This window comes from Chrysemys picta, chromosome 2 (assembly GCF_011386835.1).
Source record: "Chrysemys picta bellii isolate R12L10 chromosome 2, ASM1138683v2, whole genome shotgun sequence".
Classification (NCBI taxonomy): domain Eukaryota; kingdom Metazoa; phylum Chordata; order Testudines; family Emydidae; genus Chrysemys; species Chrysemys picta.
Window position 1 is genome coordinate 120,858,505 of NC_088792.1, and position 12,520 is coordinate 120,871,024.

General features: G+C 43.4%; 1 protein-coding gene across 1 annotated transcript in view; it reads right to left on the reverse strand.

The window, feature by feature from the left end:
• The window catches only part of TMEFF1 (transmembrane protein with EGF like and two follistatin like domains 1), a 209,828-nt gene extending 198,944 nt beyond the window's left edge, over positions 1-10,884 (reverse strand). The window contains exon 1 of the mRNA XM_005296567.4: positions 10,265-10,884. Within this exon, the coding sequence (XP_005296624.2) occupies positions 10,265-10,442 (178 nt within the window). The 5' untranslated portion in view covers positions 10,443-10,884. The remainder of the gene's footprint in view (positions 1-10,264) is intronic.
• Between the last annotated feature and the right edge of the window lie 1,636 nt (positions 10,885-12,520).

The window sequence follows — 12,520 nt, forward strand, 5'->3', positions numbered from 1 at the left end:
ACTCAATCCCTGGCCCAATGAACCATCATGGATGGTTCCAAAAAGAAGCATTTCTGTGATGAAGTTATGGTCAATGTTCCTGAGAGGGCAGACCAACAGGCCCAGTTCCAGAAGCAAAGGGACAAAAGACTGGAACAATGGCATGCTGACAGGTGGGAGGAAAGGCTGAGGCTTGCCGCCAGGTGGAGGACAGGGTTTCAGCGAGGGAGCAGGCACTTGCAAAGCAGTTCCTGGAAAAGGAACTGTAGCTAAGGAAGGCGGATAGAGATCAACAGAGAGACCTGCTTCAGTGATGCCTGTCCATAATGGCTGCAAGAGCACCGTCTCCTGCTGCATCCCCCATACCATGGCATGCTCACCATGCAACATACCTTCACTCCAACAGTAGCTTGGACAACTGGCACATGCATTCAGAACTCATGAGCAGCTGGGCATGGCAACAAAACCCCATGCACCCTTCCCTCTTCAAACCCTCTCCACTGGAAACCTCCATCCCTCTCCCCTGCCCCCAAGTGACGGTGAAATGTGGAAAGCAGGGAAAGGCGAATATTGGGACATGGAGCAGCAAGGGGATTTTATCAGGTATTCACTATTTCCCACTCTTTTTTTCTTTGGGTGGTTTTGAAATGGGAGCTAGCCCGCCCAACGCTGTGAGTGCTGTACTATTTTAAGACATGCTTGCAAATAAAATGTGTTACGTTTACAAGAAAGTTTATTGCTATCACTGCATCACATCAGACAATCATGATTTGAGATAATAAAATTAAAAGCATGGTCAGGAGCAATTAAATATTAGTAAGCAAACAGTATTCCTCTATTTAGCTAGATATAGCAATTCACATATCAATAAATTCCATCTGTAAATCCAGGCTGCCCCCCGCCCCCCATTCACATCCATTATGTCATTCACACTTACACTGCAATCAAGCCCACACCCCTCCCAAGCAGTGCCCTCCCCCCCAAAAAAATTAATGAGCCATTTTCCCCCACAAGCACATTTAAACAGGTACTATTCCTCCTCTTCCATTGGGCCATGCAAGTCCATAATGTGAGAACACAAAGCATCCCTGACTTTTGCTACCCAGGTGCAACCAGCTCCTGCAGTGGTAGCTGCACTTTCTGGCTGAGGGTACTGATCCAGCATCCCCTCGCTGTCATAGGTCCATTCAGGGGGAAATGGCTCATCTCTAGCTTCAGGCTGTGTTGGCGGGCTGTTCAAACTTCCTGTAATGTGCAGGGCAGGCAGTAAAGTTTTCCCACAGCGCATCATGGTCCTAGGGCTAGTGTGGCCACATTTTGGGTTGGCTCTAGGGACTCTGGGATATGGTTAGTTTGACTTGCGTCTGCCCGCTGCAGTATGGACACCAGAGCCCCAGGTTCAAGCACAGGTTAGAAAAGTCTTTAGATAGGGTTAAAAAACAATGTAGACGCACAAGCCATGGGTTCCCTAACATGGGTTAGCTGACTCAAGTACCACTAACCCTGGGCTTACATTACAGTGTACACATACTCTGCAGGGCCGGCTATGACCCACGGGGCCCGATTCCAATACCCGGCGGCAGTCCGGGGCTTCAGCGGCACTTCGTGGCAGGGGCTCCACTCCGGGTCTTCTGCGGCACCGAAGGACCCCCCACCACCGAAATGTTGCCAAAGACCCCCGGAGCGGACCCCCCGCCACCGAAATGCCGGTGAAGATCCCCGGAGAGGGGCCCTCTTAAGCACGGGCGCGGGGCCCTCTTAGGCGCGGGGCCCTCTTAGGCGCGGGGCCCAATTCTGGGGAATCGGGTGAATCGGCTTAAAGCCAGCCCTGATACTCTGTGTGTAAACCAGTTTCCTATTGCATTAAACTAGCAACTTTAAGAACTATAGGACTGTTGTTCTAACTAACAGGCTACAGAGGTTACTAATAGAAGAGCATGACTTTTCTGTAGTTATCAGTTAACTCAAAAAATAAAAAACATATTTAAATTATTTTACAATAAACCCTGTAAACATTAGCAGAACACTGACTCCTCACAACATCACATTAGAACATGACACATCTTCACAGAAACTTTACAGAACAGAGTGGTGCTATCAATGCCCCATTAATTTGGTATCTTAAAGGGAGTAAAAACCACCACAACAATACATGGGCAAACATTTCAGCAACCTCCAGTACTACTGCTGGTGCTAGGATGGGATATAGATAAGTCTGGGATATAGCTCAGACTGCAAGAGCGTCCTGTTACTAGACCAGCTGCTCAAAGGATGTCACGGATATGCTATTCCCCACTTCAGCAGAAAAATTCTCTTAGCCTGTTTTTTGTGTGGAGTTTCTTATATTTTTCTGAAAGAAACAAGGTGGCAAAGGAAGAAAATACTTTTATAAAAGAGCTGTGTTATTCACAAATTCCAAACTCTACTGACTTGCAAAAAACAGCATCTATAAATGCCATGGTCTGAACAAATTTACAAACACCACTAAAATGCCCTGTCTCACATACTTGAAGAAGTTCCCCAAGACAGAGGTTCTCTCTCAAGATTCGTGTTGCAGAACACTTTGGGGCATCAGAGCAGCCCTTACAGAAATGTTCAATAGAGTTAATAGAAGTTATACATTTATAATTTATTCCCTATTAGAATTTTTAAACCAATGTACAGATTTTTATAGTAGGAATATTTAATTGTACAGGATTATTGATTGTTTTCAGTAGCAGCCATAATTTTTTTTACCTTATATAGCACTATTTACATCATTTAATGCATTTATTTAGAGTAATTTATAGAGAACCTTAGTGAATTTTTCCATAAAGGAGTAGTCACACCTGCAAAGTGCAGAACAGTCCTCCCCAACCCTTTCTCACCTCACGAGAGCTGCTGGGACTGGCCAAATGGCTTCAGCACAATCATAATAAGTCTTGTAATAGGGGAAATAATTCTTTTCAACTTTCCTTGTTTCAAAAACAGTTTGACTGTGTTTGTACAAACTTTCCGCAAAGACAGAGGCATGCCTAGAAAATGTCAGCTCAGAAGATAAAAGTTACAGAAAGTTACTCCAAACTGAGAACAGGATATTGATACAGTAACCATTTTGCAATCATTGGTACCATGGGCACCACTGCTCTGACCTATGGAACTTCTCCAAGATCTCATCATAGGGGTGGCAATATCAGCAACACTACTTGCTGACTGATCAGTGATGGAGCCAGATAATCTGCTTCTGGAGAAAAGGCAAATCTACCTTCCTGTCAGTACTGTGTGATTCCTGCTTATTTAATTATATTTATTTTGTATTAAAAATTTGAATAATCATCAATATTATTATCTGAGGGACTTGTAAAAAGCTTTTTAAAAGTCCAAATAAACTATATTCACTCTTCCCTTTATCCACTATTCTGTCAACACTGAAAGAAAGCTAACAGATTACAGGCACAATTTATTTACCCTTACATCAACAACAATAAAAATGTTACATTGTTCAATAATAAAGACATTTATTATTCTCTCCTTAATGGGAATTATAACTATAGTATTCTCTGATACAGAAGTAATATTCCCTTGGCTATAATTTCCATGAAAAAATGTTGCTCCTTTTTATTCTCAAGATGGTAACCAACCTGGCCTCCATCCAATTCCTAAAACTAGTTGCTGTTTTTAAGGAAATATCTTTGTTAGTAGCACAACTATATATTTTTAGCTCCCTCTGAACTCAGATGAATGTTATCTGATGCTAGAAACATATTACACTCGAGTTTCTCAGTTATTTCCATCATCTATGCCTTTAAAACTCTCTCTGTCAGTGCTACATTTTGATAGCCTTTGATAAATGGTCTCATAATAGGAATTTCCCCATCATTCTCAGTACTGAGACCTGATTCAAAATCTTTATTTAGCTGTTCTGAAACATCTTCCACTCCACTTTAATCATCCCCTAATTATTTTTAAAGGACACAAAAATTTGTCTTAAGGGGACACTTTGGTGCTAAAAATCATATTAAACAAAAACAATATTTATATCTGTTACTGTGATTTTTTTATGTCATTTCCGTAATCTTATTTACCTTTTATCTGTATTTGTTTTATTTTATAGCATTCATCACTATAATAGCCAAATAACCTAAATGACTGAGGATACAGCATTTATTTTAGAAGTCAGATCTACTCCTTCCCTTTAATCCCATTTATTAGAGAGATTGTGTGTTAAATGTTGATTCCCAGGAACATAGGTAATGCTCTCCTGGATCAGACCACTGGTACACCTAGTCCAGTCTACTGTCTCTGAGAAAGTTTGTCTACATAGGCAAAAAAGTGTTCTTCAAGAGAGTTAACTCAATCAACTTAAACTCGGTTTTAAAAATACACTGTCTTTTTGACCATATCAACAGACACAAAGAGATGAGTACTAGGTTCTGCCACGCTGGGCAAAGGGTGTTTTTAAACTACGATAGCTAATGTGTGATCGGTAACATAATTAAGATCTTAGTGTGGACAAGGCATTTTGTACCTTTTGGTTCAGCTGAATCCTAAAACTACAATTTGGCCTGGCTACACTAGTATATTAAAACTTGATCTATCATATTTCATAAAGCACACCTTTATGCCTAATGCAGATATACCCCCAGAAGCGCAGAGTAAGAAATCCTGCAAGTGGCAGTTATGGGATAAACCACCCCCTAGGAAAGTTTTTTCCTCATCCCCAAGAGTTTGAGGTTGAGTTATGCCCCGAAGTTTAAGCTCTCATCAAGGCTGTGGATTTAAAGAATCCTGCTGCCAATTTTGATTCAGCCTCATTCCTGAAATTCCCTGCATCACACGTTCTCAAACCATGAGCCATTTGCTGATGGTCCACAGAGACCTGGCAAGCCATACAGTCTTGGTTATAGCTATAGTGGATGGAGAAGAGCCTGGGTGTGGCAATGAGGAGCCAGCCTGGTTGCCTCCACTATGGGCTGCTGCTACATAAGAAGAGGAGTATAGGAAATGGGGTCGGGGACGGGTCAACTAGCAGGAGCTGCTAAAGGGAAAAGGAACCATAAGCTGCAAATAAGACTAGAGCCATCCCTGGAAAGAGAAAATCAGCGAAGAAGAGAATCAGGCAAAGAATGTGCAGAGGAGCACAAGAGAGAAGGTCCTGGTGGCAGAGAAGAAGGGGCGAGAGAAAGACAAAACAGATGGAAGGGGAAAGAGCAAAAGCAGAAAGTGTGCTTAGCTTTTTCAAGAAGACAAAACATAAGTTAAAAATACATCAAAAGCACTTTCCTACTATTTTCCAGTAAGCAATTGCTATAGTGATTAATATTATTTATTATTTATAATAATAGTGCCCAAAGGCTCCAACCAAGGTCTGGGGCCATGGTGCTAGGTGCAGTGCAAACTCATAGTAAAAGATAGTCCATGTCTCAAGGAGCTTACAGTCCAAGAAGATGAAAGGTGACAGGTAAGGGAGATGGATACAGCATTCAATCACAATGGTCCAGGATTTTTTCACATATCCCGAAGATAGTCAACATACAACGGGTGGGAAAGAAGGTTAATGTCAAACTAAAGACCACATTCATATACATTATATAAAGCTATTTAATGTGTAAATATAATCAGACATGTTATATGTACTGAATATACTAACAAATGGATGTTGTGTGATCTTGAGTAAGAGGTGAAGGGTTCATGGGATACTCACTCTGTTAAGATGGGATCCACACTATGAAAAAATTTGAGTCAACTCTTCATAGTGTGGAGTGGATTTCATCTTAATAGAATGTGTCTCATGAAGACTGTCCTTCATCACCGATACCAGCACAGAACACAAGTATTAGTGACAGCAACCACTTTTACCCTCACTTCACTCCATTTATCCAGTATTCAAAAACTAAAGTAATTCTCTGCTCTTACCGCTCTGACCATGTCATCCACACTCAAGTCTCCTCACTGGCTCAATATCTCTTTCCAGATAAGGTTCAAACTTTTCATCATCACTTAATTGATCCCCTACCACCATCCGTGGTTCATAGTTACTTTACACTTCTAGAACCCTTCGATCCAGTGAAGTTATTATTATGTAAATATTCATGCTCCCCTACATTTAACAGAAGGGAATCCTGTAAAAGGGAAACTGTCCTTATTTTTACCTTGGCCTCAGTCAGTCATCAACAACCTACATGAAGGTATAATACCACTCATTTTAAATATCAGAAAGTCAAAACCCTGGGCAGAGTATGTGCCCTCTGAGCCACATAGGAGATATTTAGTATAATCAAAAACCGGTATGCATGGTTGCATAAAGCCAGAATAAGACCTCATATATATAAGTCCAGTAAATATTACTGTAAAAGAGCAACAAAGTGAACTACTTACTTGCAGAAACATGTCACTTTTGATTAAATTCCCATTTGCTGGCTTGATGGGAGCTAGCTATTGTAGGCAGTGCATGTAGCAATATCTATTGTTAAGCTTGTCTAACACTTTGCATTAAACTTATCTGCTCTCAGTTACTTATCATTTTGTCAAACTGTAACCTTTGGGCTAAAATTGTCCATGCCTGCCTTAGGTTGATTTTTATCTAAAAAAGTTGTTCCCAATACTTTAATTAATCAGTAAAAGGTTATTTTGTCAAAAGTTTTGCAACTTTTTTTTAGAAGCAGCACTAGTGCCCCTGGAAATTAGGTTAGGAAGTTGAACGTTGGCAGGGTAGGCAGAGAGAGGTCTCTCACTGTCCATTTGAAAATTTACCAAAGATTTGACTGAGTCACAAACCATGGAAAATCACCCTTTGCACATGTGTGGCAGTTTGTACAACAGTTAATCATTCCACTTCCGAATGTGAACTTCCTGCTGCAGATACTCCTAGGTGCCAGTGAGCCTCTTGAATCATTTTGATTATAATACTGATGCTGCTTTGGACATCAAAACAGCCTTTGACCTACAGGAAGCACTAATAAACTGGGAGCCAGTAAGCTCTCGATTCTAGACATATTTCTTCCACTGACTGGGCTTAATAACTCTCTGTACTTTCCAACCACTACTATAGATAAGATCTCAGACTGTATAACAAACTGAGGAAAGAGGCAAGTATCATTTTCCCCATTTTACAGATAGGAGACCAAAGATGTTGCACAAGGTCACTACAGGCAGAGTCAGGAATAAAATCAAGTCTCTAATATAGCAGTCCCAAATACCATTCTCTTACCCACACTGACTCTCCAAAAGAATATGCCAAATGTCTGTGTATGGCTATGCCGGCTGCAAAATGAGGCTACTTTTGCATTCCTATCTTAACAAAGCACTGAGATTCACAGATGACTGAAAACTCTGTAAAAGCAAGTCATCATTTAAAAACAAAAAAATATTATTCTCAGGGACTATATATCCCTCTCAGAGCCAGTGATGATGTGACTATGTTATCACATAACTAAAGACCTTATTGTAATGCAGTGGTTCTCAATCTTTCCAGACTACTGTACCCCTTTCAGGACCCTGATTTGTCCTGCGTATCCCAAGTTTCACCTCACTTAAAAACTACTTGCTTACAAAATCAGACATAAAAATATAAAAGTGTCACAGTACACTATTACAGAAAAAAGCAACGAAGAGTCCTGTGGCACCTTATAGACTAACAGACATATAGTCTATAAGGTGCCACAGGACTCTTTGTTGCTTTTTACAGATCCAGACTAACATAGCTACCCCTCTGATACTTGACACTATTACAGAAAAATTGCTTACTTTCTCATTTTGTATGTATGAAATTTTAGTTTGTACTGACTTTGATAGTGCTTTTTTATGTAGCCTGTTGTAAAACTAGACAAATATCTAGATGAGTTGATGTACCCCCTGGAAGACTTCTGCATACCCTTGGATGAGAACCACTGCTATAATGCATATGAAGAAAGGAAAGAATTAAGAATTTAGAATTAAGAGGAAAGAAGATTTCACAAACTACCTTAATTTTGACATTTCCTAACTTTTGTGTGCTTCACTTTGCAACCCTGCATTCTTTTAATGAGCTTTTGCATGGTATGTGTGTATTATGGACAATTTCATGAACAGAATACTCAAGGGGTGAGGAAGGGGAGTTCAGCACTTCACAATAGTTAATTCCAGATATACAGTAGGACTAGCAAAGATTTCACAGGAAGATGCTTTATCTGCAGGTGATAAGATGCTGAATAGCAGCATCTGGTCAAAAAGTTTAAGAAACTGCTCCAGAGCTGCGGATATGGTCTGATGTCAGCATGAGGCTGAGAGAAATAATAATACAAGAGTCATCCATTCTGTTTCTTCCAAATATAGATAGATACAAAAGCAATCTATAAAGTTCTATAGATTTGAAGAAGAGTTCTCAATGTTTTACCTTAATTTTTGGTTAATAAAGTGGTACCAGATAGTAAATATAATGAACCTCCACTATGAATGGAGCTATATCAATTTATGCCAGCTGGGGATCTGGACCATTATATGTAAATTTTCAGTAAGCTTATTTTATGCTAGGAGAAGCTTATCCACTAAAAGTTAAGAGAGTTATGCAGATTTATATAAGAGGAAAATTTGTCCCAGTGAGTTTCTGTTAATATTCTCCCACAGTCCCTCACAGTATGGTTAACACAGCAAAACTGAATTAATAGATTTTTTAAACAAAAACAATTCTTTCATCTTTTAAAGTTATGCTAAAAATCAATGCATGCCATGTATACTTATATAGTATTAGAACTAACTCTGCCTGTTTTAACTAGAATTGTATCATTCTGAATAGCTTTGAGACAGCACATAGTTTTCTGTCAGTTTCTGATTTTAAAAATGCTACTTGGAGGATCATTTATATAGAATAATAATATACATGTTTCCCACTTTGCCTTAGCAACTTCCTCAAATACTTCACTGAGCATTCATAGTTAATCTCGTTGATTTATGCATATGATGTGGTCTAATGACCCACATGTCTCTGTTGGGTAAGCCACTAATGCCAGTGACACAGTAACCTATTAACCTTTCTTTAAAAATAACCATCACATTCATGCAAATAGAATTAAAAAAGTCAAGCAGGAATAGAAAAGTAGTACTCTGGTACAACACAACAACATATTAGATGTCAAGACAAGCTAAAATTAAGAACCAACAAGCAGTGATGAGATTTAATATATTGCACAAATATTTTGACATGTTTTGCTAGGGAATAGAGGGCACTTAGCATCTCACAGGAAATGTTCATCACCTTGGACAACCACTTTGCAACACTTCTACTAGTGATCATTCTAGTGTAATTAATCTGAGATTTTAAAAGAAGTTCAATACACACAGCTAATTTTAATAAGGAAAAACTAAAATTATTTTATCAAAATATTATTGAGGAAGACAAACATTTTAAAGTATTCATAACCAATTATAACACTGATATTGCTACTTTCTTCTACTTTAAAGAATGTTCCATTGTTCAATGTCCCTAAAGAATTATGAAAATAGCAATCCATTAGACTCATAAATCCACCTAAATTAAAAAAACGATTTATGTTATACTTTAAAATGATAGTGCACATATATGCTTAGCATGGGCAGATGTCAAAAAGTATTCATCTACCATGGCTCAAATAAAGAACAACCTGGAAATGCTTTCTGTAGATACAGTGGAGCATCCACAACAATCATCGGAGCAACAATGAATGTACATAGCAACCAGCTGAAGGGGATGGGGCTCTGTATTTGGACTGTATTTATAAATACAGAGAAGCAGATATAAGAATATTCAGTGTGACTGTTTTAATAGGTTACAGTCACGTGGGCGCCTCTGGGATTTATCCCCCTCCTCCCCCTTTCTTAAACAGGACCGAGGAAGTGGAATAAAAGATTAGAGGTTAAGATGGGGATGGGGTGCGGTTTAATTATCCAGTGCGATTGACATGCACCTGCCGATACCCACAACCAACAGACAGAAAGAAATCAAAAGGTCCACACATCAGCAAACTCCTTTCTTTCTCTAAGGAAGCCTATTTTGTCCGATAGAGGAGAACATTTCTCCTCCTTTTCAGGTTATCAGCAAATCGCATCTGGAACCGAGCCCCGGACAGCCTGAACCGGAGCCCGGGCTCTTTGTTTTCAGCAGCACGTAGGGCAGGAGCGAGGAAGTGGCAGCGTGCAGCCCCGTTACCACCCCGGTTCCACGCTGTCGTGTAAACACGATGGGCACAGGGAGGCCCGCATTGGGCAAAGCTCCCAGCCCCCAGCCCCGCACGTGCGTGTGCCCAGGGGCCGCGCCGCGCCGCGGGGGAGCCGGCCGCTGCCGGGGCATTACCTGAGCAGTTGATGCCTTTCCCCTTGCCGCCGCCCTGGCACTCGCCGCCGGGCAGCAGGTTGGACGCGCGGCCGGCGGGCAGGGCGGCGAGGGCGAACGCCAGGATCACCGAGGTGTAGCACCAAGCCCGGGGGGGTCCCGGCAGCGGCCGGGCGGCGGCCGGGCTCTCCGCCACCATGGCTGGGGGGCGGACGCGGAGCGGCAGCTGGATGGTGGCGGCGGCGGCTGGGAGCGGCAGGCCCAGAGCATCAATCGGAGCCGGCGGCAGCGCTGCCCTGCAGGGACCGTCCCTTCTCCGCCGGGCCGGAGCCAACCCTCAGCATCCCCGCCGGGACCGCCAGAGAGACCCGGCGCCGCCGGCCCTCGCCGCCCCCGCGCGCCTCCGGCTCCCCCGGAGCGTCCCTGCGCCCTGGGCAGCGGCTGCGCTCCCTCGCCGGCCGCTCGCTCCTTTGTGCGCGGCGCCCACCAGCGCCGCTGCCACCGCTCCGGCTACAACAAAGGGAGCGGGGCTGAGGCGGCTGCTGCTGCGGAGGGAGGAGAGGAGGGACGCACACGTGATGGCAGCCCCCCCCCACCCACAGGGGAGGCGAGGGGGCTTCGTCCTGAGGAGCTGGGGCTTGCCCCAGGAACCTAGTGTGCGCGGTGGCACCTCGCCTACCCCCGCCCACAGTCACCGCTCCCGCCCCACGCTGGGCAAAGGGCAGCAGCCGCCCCACTAGGGTGATGAGCAGCAGCCTCCTCCCCCTCCCCCAGTGAAGCCACGGTGAGGGGCGGCTGCAGCAGCACCCTTCAGCAGTGAGGCCACAAGCTGACGGGGAGCAGCACCCCCCCTCCCCCGCAGGGCGCTGGGCAGCGCGTACCCACCGGGGCGGAGGAGAGGGGCCCTCGCAGCGCGCAAAGTGACAATGGTGTGGGGTGAACTGTGCGCAGCGCTCTCTGTGCTCAATCCCCAGGGCGAATCCCACTGTCACCCCCGCCCCCCCCGCCCCCGGCGCTTTGGTACCCTCTGCAAGACTGGAAGGAAGCCCACAGCCCATTGGGATTGTTACTGATTAACTGGACGCTTTGTTTGTAATTGTTACCGCACCTCACCCCGGCTCGTGAGACAGGAGCAATTTCCAAATCCCAATCAGTACAGTTGGGGAAAATGAGGTTACTACTTGCAAGGCGCTTCTGGTCAATTCTCTCAAAAGCAGCTTCTCCTGGAGGCACTTGGAGTGGGTGGGACAAAACTGTTCCTTGAAATGAAAGGGACTACTCACCTATGGAAAGCTGAGCACGTGTTTGCAGGATGTAGGGTTATAGATTGCAAGCAGTTTATGACAGGATACACTGTACAGTTCTTACTAGATGGCCCTGAAGGACAATGTACATTTGCAACAGGATGCATGTTTCTTACTGCTAATATAGGAATAACACAAAAAGGGAAACCCACATTCAAGTCTAAACTATGACATATATTTGGTGCTAGTCCTTAGAAAAAGCAGCCTATCTCTAACCTTCCACATGAACTATTCATGTTGCAGGGCAAGCAGATTCTTCTACCTGCTCCGGTATGCTTAGGGTGCTCCCCCGGGTGAAACAACAGATTAAATACCTTCAGGCAGGACTAAGGCCCTACCCCTGCAACAAGCTCTGTGTGAGCACAGAGGTCTGCCATGCAGAGGTCCCATGGCAGGATTGGGGCCTTAACGTGGGTTTAGCCTCCAGGATTACAGATCTAGCCTAAAAAAAACCAAAACATAAAACCCATAAAACTTAAAGAAGGGCTCGCTGCTGGTGAAAAGATAGGATCAATGCCACCAAGACAGAAACAGCAATTTCCTATTGGCAAATGGAACATGGTATTCATAACTTTTTTGCTCCTTTCAGGAGCAAACCAAAATAAAAACCATGAGTCTTATTTCCATCTTGAAATGCACATAAATCCTCCTTGGCTCCCACCCCATCTCTACAGCATCCCTGCCAGTGATATCCTGAAAGGAGCAAAACAGTTACCTTTTCTCGAGAAAGATGTGGTGAGAGATTGCCAGTTCCAGTTCAAGCGGCTCTCAAAGGGCTGATTCCTGTGCAGGTGACTAACTTAAGGGCATTGCCAGAGAAGCATCAAGAAGTCTTTTCTAAGGATGAGGTGACCAATTTCAATCACTGGGTCAAAGGTGTCCGTGACAGGCCAAAGACAGCCAGCGAAGTTGCTTTCAGTACAACTAAAGACACAGCCCAAAGTAGGAAAAGGACTTAGGATCGCAAGTGGGG